The sequence below is a fragment of the Opisthorchis viverrini genome (genome assembly GCF_000715545.1).
Source record: "Opisthorchis viverrini unplaced genomic scaffold opera_v5_49, whole genome shotgun sequence".
NCBI classification, from domain to species: Eukaryota; Metazoa; Platyhelminthes; class Trematoda; order Opisthorchiida; family Opisthorchiidae; genus Opisthorchis; species Opisthorchis viverrini.
In genome coordinates, this window is record NW_008751705.1 from 14673 (window position 1) to 22284 (window position 7612).

The 7612-nt window shown below is 47.6% G+C and overlaps 1 protein-coding gene across 1 annotated transcript; it reads right to left on the reverse strand.

Moving 5' to 3' along the window:
- Window positions 1-2257: 2257 nt before the first annotated feature.
- Window positions 2258-2554, reverse strand: T265_03410 (hypothetical protein; the record flags this gene model as incomplete). The annotated part of the gene is made up of 1 exon (XM_009167894.1): window positions 2258-2554. The coding sequence occupies one exon, from the start codon at window positions 2552-2554 to the stop codon at window positions 2258-2260; it is 297 nt and encodes a 98-aa protein (XP_009166158.1).
- Between the last annotated feature and the right edge of the window lie 5058 nt (window positions 2555-7612).

The window sequence follows — 7612 nt, forward strand, 5'->3', positions numbered from 1 at the left end:
CAACCATGCTTCGGTGCGATGTCAGAAAAAATATAACTTTCGCACCTACCCGTATCGATAAGAGCATGAAGTGGGATATTATTCACTATAACATCAACGATTGATTTGGGAAGTCCAGTGGATGAAGAGATGTTGAAAATGGATGAGACACCAGGGATCACCGTCGATGTGATTCGACTTGAACTCAGTTTGCATCGACAAACGTTTCGGAAATGACCTTTCTTGCCGCAGGAGTGACAAAGATTTCACAGCCGGGCATTTTGGACGAATGTGCTTGCAATCGCGTCATTAGATTCAGTCTGATAGATAAGTGCATCACGAACAGTAGTCAAAGGTTTATCAGTTTGGATAGATAAGATACCACATGGAACATAAGAAGACGAGTCGTATGAGAGTGGTTGTTGTTGAGCATGCTCAGTCAGACTTGCCTCGTCAAACGCTTGTTGAAGCTTGCGAGTCTTTCTCTAGTAGTCGTTGGCGAACGGAATTAGCTATCTCGATGGCTTCAACGAATTTATTTTGTGTTACTAGCGGTCACCTTTATGCTATTGTGCTGTACAAAAGCATGTGATACGAAGCTGTCAAACTCTCGCTCTTGTCCACTTTGTGTTCAGACGTCATCCTTGGCTTGGATTTTCTCAGTCAACACCAAAGTGTCATCATACCATTCACGGGTAACCGGCCCGCATTCGTCGTATGCACACTGAAAGCAGCGAAAGTCAATGCTCCCTCTTTGTTTGCTAATCTCGCCCCTGGGTGTATTCCAATTGCTGCAAAATCTCGTCGTTTCTCTCTCGCGGATACGGTATCCATCGAGACGGAGATTCGAACGCTACTACCTGGCAAAATTATTGAGCCGTCTAACTCTCCTTGGGACACCCAGGTTCTCGTTACTACAAATGAAAGGCGTAAGAAGCGCTTTGCCATCGATTACAGTCAAACCATAAATCGCTTCACTTACCTTGATGCGTATCCTCTGCCGAAGGTGGACGAACTTGTAGAGAAGGTTTCCCATTACACGGTGTTTAGCACACTAGACCTTCAAAGTGCGTACCACCAGATCCCCATTCTCGACAAAGACAAGCCATATACTGCATTCGAGGCATGTGGTAAACTCTTTCAATTTCGCCGCATTCCGTTCGGAGTTACTAATGGTGTGGCCTGCTTTCAACGCACCATAGACAACATCATACGCGAGGAAGGTCTGCACGATACATTCGCACATGTTGAGAATGTCACTGTGTGTGGTCGCGATGCCCAGGAACATGATCGAAATTTGAATATATCGCTAGGTGGACGGGGAAGGGAATTGGTGCCATCTTACTACAATCGTTCCGATATGCCTACATCTTCAGACATCCATTCAGGCAATCTGGATAGAAACCCAAGAACGTCACGTCACTGATATCAGTTGGCAGGCATATCCTCTAGCATCTCCAACCAGGCACATTAATAACTGCGGCAGTGATCTTTGACTTGATCATGAACAATGTTGTGTGATCAGTCGCTTCATACTTGACGAAACCCTCGTTGTTGCGTGACTGAAAAGGACTTCGTGCTCAGGTTAGATGCCGCGATTCAAAAGATACCTGATTGAGTCCCGCCGGGAAAGAAAAAGGGGAATTTCTTGCTTAATCCCGTGAATCATTTCGGTTTCAGTATAAATGAAGGAATCGCATCCGCCCGACCCGTCAAGTATTGCTGCAATCTAAAAACTCTCATTCCTATTTTTGCGAACCTAAGTCAGTTTTACGTGCTCATCTACAGTGCGTTCTCACAGATTATATGCCACTCCTGATTAAGGGATGTCGGTGACACTGTCAGCTTTAACGGGAAGAGATGGAGAGACACATCCCGAACTTCTGCTTGGGCACTTCACCCTTGTTACTGCACCATCGAGCCTTAGATTTAGGGCAGTCAGAACCCATGAATTCATTGAGGGTACACAGGAAGCGATGGTCCACGCCTCAAGATCACTGGCTCCAGTGGACCTGAACTACAATCAGATAGGAAAGGAGGAAGTCTCACAAAATGTCTCACGGCCAACACTTGACGCTTTTGACGGATCTTCTGCCACCACTGACCATATTTGATTTCAAGAAAGTCATCTTGGTCTACGAGCGCACCTGTTGCATCGATTGATGTAATCTTGCTTGGCTACATTTTTGCTATGAAACATGCTTCAAACAAGGACACTGAACAGGAAAATGCAGCTGAGTGATTCTCACACGAAACCTTTATAACAGTCGCTTCCGTCTCACAGGAATTCCGTGCTAGAGTGCTGTGAACCGTAAACTACCTGCCGGTGACTTGGCTTGGTTGGTGATACCAAACTGAAAACATACTGCAGAAGGTTACGGAATACCTTCAAACCAACTAATATGCTGTACTTCAGGAGAAGCTTCACTGTCGGGTCTCGGCTCAGCCTCATTATGGATAACCGGGGATAATCCGCGTAAAGAGCCGCGCCCGGTACGGTGCACAGCTGCTCAGAATTCACCCAACCGGAAATAATCTCAGCCTTGGTCGTGGTCGCACATCTACTTGGATCCATGTGGACCAGCTGACGGACAAACCCTTCCAATCGCTGTTCATGCCTTCAGTAAGTGGTACCGATAGTGGTGGCGGTCCCTAAACTGTGGCGTCTGTTTTCAACCTTCCCCCCCCCCCCTGTTAACTACTCCATCCAACAGTGATACTCAGTTCGCGCCCCACCAATTTGTCCGAAGGGTGAATATCACCCAAATTACTTTCCCACAACTCCATCTGCTGTCAGGTAACCGAAATGAGAGATTCGTAGATAACTTTAGCGTTCCTTGACAAAAGCGAAGGAGGGGACCACGGCAGAACACTTCGAATATGTCGTTGGAGCCTAAAGCACTTTTTTAACCCGTGGCAACATGTTAGGACAAGCCCAGAAACAGGCCATTTGTACTCATTTTGCATGGCCTTCCCCTGTATTTGGCTGCCTACGGCAGCTCACCTGGTGACTCCACGTGTATCTTACACATTGTTCTAGATCCTGACCACCTGCTCCGCCAACTGCTCGCACTTGCTAGTACGACCAACCTCCGCGAACACAAAAGAAAACTCAGCCAGCCCAACTTCCTTCGCAATTTTACTGCCCCTGTGTTTGCTACCCTCGAACGGGAAACATCCTTCCTGAGTGGTGGAAGCCAGTCTGTACACAGCATTGGAGTTAAGGACGTATATAAGCCTTGAAAGGCGGGTTTCCCCTATTCCTCTGTTCTCAGGAGTCTGTGCAGGACTGTTCTTGCTTTCCGCGCTGCAAAAGCACATTGAGTCGACTCTGAATTCACTTCGAATCGGTGTGCCTAGTTCCTTTGTATCCGCGAATTATGTACTCCGCAGTGATCCTCACAATATAGTAAGCGTTGGGCTAACAAGCAATACAGCCGCACTGGGTAAGCGCTTTCAGGTTTTTGCCCGTTGTACATGTTTGAGGGCCGTCAGTCCGGAACTTTACTACTCAGCCCAATCGGTTGAGGTGAAAATAGGGGGACGGAGATCTATGGCTGTTGCAGAAATCGCGGGGAACCCAAAACAGGGCTATCAAGAATCGTGCTACCCAACCTTCACTTTTTGCAAGAAAAAATGACCAATAACCAACCATCAGGTGTTATTACTTAAAAGCCATCCTCTTAAATAGCTCTGTTTTGAGCGAGATGTTTCGATCGTTAGAGCGCAAACTAGCCTTGAATCCCAATAGACCACGTCGCCGTCAGTTACAGATGATGAAGGTCCATCACTACCTACCGCTTCTTCTGTAATACCAGCGTAAACTCCGCCCATGCACTTGTGCGGTTCTGCTGTTCATTACGCTTTTCAAATTTCTATAAAAGCGCACTCCTTGCTTAGCCGTTGGGAAGCTAGGAGATCTGGAAATCAGGCGCCTGATGGACGTTCCGATGTCGGATATTAACGGCCACTGGAACATATATCCAAAGCGGACTTGTCTGCGGTACGAACCTGCCAATCTCATCCAAGCGATGATCTCTAGTCCCACCGTGGCATTGCTGAAGGTCCAGCGACATATTCTTGGCCGCAACCGAAACTTAACTCGATGCATCATCCGACGCCAGGTGAGTATCCATACAGACCGAGAAGCTTGGCGGATCCGAAAGCCTGCAGAAATGGAAGATGTGGAAGTGCTGGAAACGTCCGTAGGCTATTCCACCTGATGTGTCGGTTAGTCTTCGGAGTCCTCTTGTCAGCGAAACTACCACGGACCAAACCTGTTCTCTGATACCTTGCTAAGGAGGACGCTTTGAGACGTCAGGCACAACACTTCGAAGAACGATTCAGTTGGACACCAGCTACCTCACATCCTGACTGCCGGCCTTCATCAGGCAGATGGACTGTGAGTATGGAGCTCCCCTTCAGCTTCGAAAGTCTCCTAGTTAACACCCCTACCCAAGTGGCCTCACGCTCCTATTTCCCACGACCTCTCATCTGCTTAGTTCAAGTATGGTGGTGGACTTCTCAGCCAATGCCCCTAGTCTTCTTGGGTCTATCTGGGAGAAGGGCACCGTTCCAGGCAACTGGAATGATTCGACAATCGTGCTCATTTTTAAAAAGGGTACCCGCAGCGAATGCAGTAACCACAGAAGTGTTTGTTTGACTCCCGTTGTAACAATGCTTCTGGCGTCACTGATTCTTCGTTGTCTTACAGTGGAACGCAAAACTTCGTGAGCAGCAAGCGGAATTCCGACTGAGTAGAGGCTGTATCGACCACATCCTCACACTCCGTCAGGTCTTAGAGCAACATCACTTGTACAGACGACCCGCATTTTTTGTTTCTCATCTTCCGGGTTGCGTTCGATTCTGTTTATCGGTCAGTGTTGTTAACTACACTTGCTCAACAGGGTATATCGCAGAAGTTTGTGAACACAACCCGATCCCCATATTCACATACTTCTGGACGTGTGTGAGTGTATGGTGAGCTCTTCAAAAGCTTTTCTACAAAAAATAGCGTCCGACAAGGATGTCCAATCCCTCCGTTCTTATTCGAGGTCGTTATTGATGAAACGGGGCGAACGCTGGAAGATCTTCAAGACTCCGGTGTTCAAATTGTTGTTGGTAAGAATCCCGTCAATCTGGAGTGCACAGACGACATCATCTTCGTCTTTAAAGATGAGGACGAAGCACAAACCATGTTGAATAAACTGACTACCGTCATACTATTTTCCGGCATGTGTTTTTCACCTTCAAACTGCGAAGTCACGCTTGAGAACGTGCAGTCTCAATTCAAGGAGAACCACTGAAAGTTGTGGGGGCATTAGAGGCTTGGATCAAGTGTTCGATAATTGTATCAATGGTGAAGTTGAAGAGGGATGGTGAAAGAGGACAGCCATGTCTGACACCGGACCATAGATTACTGTGAACCTTCACGCGTCCGTGGGAAGTGGTGTACGGCGCCTTAATGAGTCAATAATCCACGGGAGGCACCTTCGCTCCATAGACATCGTCATAGTGCCTGACGGCCCACAAGGTCAGATACAAATTTCAAGTCAAGGAAGACCGCAATTGTTGGTTGCTTCCAGCAGCTAACAGAATCTGTCCGAGTGTAAAAACGTGTTCGACTCACCCCCTTCACAAAGAAACCCATCTCATTCCCTCCCTTTGTGGAATCAACTTTTCAAATAAGAGACCAGAGAGCACCTTCTTTGCTACAGCTGCCAGGCTGACGCCACAGTGGGTTTTCCGCAGCGTCCGCGTGCCCTTTGTAGATGGGAATGACCGTCGATTTACTGCCATCTGCACGCCCTTTCTCTTCGCCCCATATCGCATCACTGAGTTTTGTCAGATGAATCACCAGGGATTCTCAGTCGTCGAAGAGGGCTTGATACATACAGTGCGCTCCTGACGCCTTCCCGCGCCTCACTACGGGAATTTTGTATTTTACTCCTGACAAGCGACGAACGTTTACATTCCATTCGCCCGTGTGCATTATCTCCAAAGACTGTGTTGCTGGGAGCCAGCTAAATTGTTCTTCGAATTGTTCCACCCATCTTTCCAGAGGGCGTTTTTACGGCTAAATGACTGAGCAGCCTATTTCACTTATCGTTCCACCAGCCGTTGCTTTCCTGTGGCCGGTCGTTCACATCAGTTGGTGTAAGGCATGGCAAAAGTCTTCTCCACCTCTTGAATTTTCGGTATCTACCAAAGCTCTCGGTCTTCACTTAGGCTTTTCCTAATTTGGATTTGCTTCCGCCGTCGTACTTGTTGCTTGTTGACATGGATTTCCTAGCATCAATCAGTGCTGGCGATCTCGACAATATCCAATGGTCATTTGATCATATCGGAGAAGTCAAGCGGAGAACACTGAACACGGCTAACATAGCTCCTTTCACATTTTGCCATGCTCTCTTCATGTGGCCTCTACCAGCACGGTGTCGGTTTACTGTAGAAATTAGTTGGGTTAGCTCAGGTTGCTATTGGTGGACTATGGTAATTCTTGCGAGGGCCTTAAGGGAAATGAAATGTCAGACTTGCTCGCATCATGACGTGATATGAATCAATTTGCGTACCGAAGGAACAGCATTATTGAATTATGGCTTTCCACCAGTGGCTGAAGGCCACGTGATCCAACTGAGTCCACGTTCGATTTGCACCTGGTGGCCACCAAGTTACGGCATGCGAACGTTTATGTTGAAAGTTCGTACCAGCCAGAAGTTGTTGATCAACACAAAGATGGAGGAGTCCCTATCTGGTGTCTGCGCGACCAGCATCAACTCCTAATCGATCTCCCAAATGTGATTCCAAAGTTTTCAGACGACCTACTTGAGTATTCAAATCGCCTACTTGGCGAATGGGCCTGGATAACTCTTGATAGAAAGTAACCTTCTCAGCTCCAGAACTTCGGCTTGTTGGGGCACATGCCGACGGCACAAACATGCACCGTTTTATCTGTCGAGAGGCATTGAGCGTGATTGAGCTGGATAACCAAAAGTCGCAAAGAATACTGTCTATCAGAACCCAATCCAGCAAAGCGCATTCAGCTCTGGGTCTGAGAGCAACTCTCATGTCATATATCCCACTAGTGGTCGCTTCTTATTCACCAAACACAGAGAGGTGATGGAGCTGAGGTCGTCGGTGGCGTTTTAAGATGCATGAATATGTTTGGGTCTTGTATGTGTGTTTCAGGGACATAGTATGCATCGGTTTTTAAGAGGTGAGTGGCGTTTATTCTTCACGTCAATGAAAAATAGCTTACAGCTTACAACCAAAGGTGATGTGTCTCAATTCAGGTGGCTTAATTCGTTTCGAGAGAGAATTCAGTGACTTTCTGTGTTGTTACAGGATCACCACCACGCCGGGTGGCAAGGGATAAGATACCGGTGATGTTCAGCGGGCTGTACGGGCAACGTTGCATCGCATCAACGCCAATTCTGCTACTGCTTAACTTCTGTGGATCACTCAGTACTTCGGTCCACACCCGTTCGACAGTGGAAACTTTTTGAATGTAAGATGATACTAGTCACTAATCGTTCGGCTGTAGCGGTGCCTAGCTGCCATGTCACACGAATGAGGCACGAGGGCTGGGATACTGTCAAGTCGCCCAAGCCTAGACAGGGGAAGTCGAGAGGTA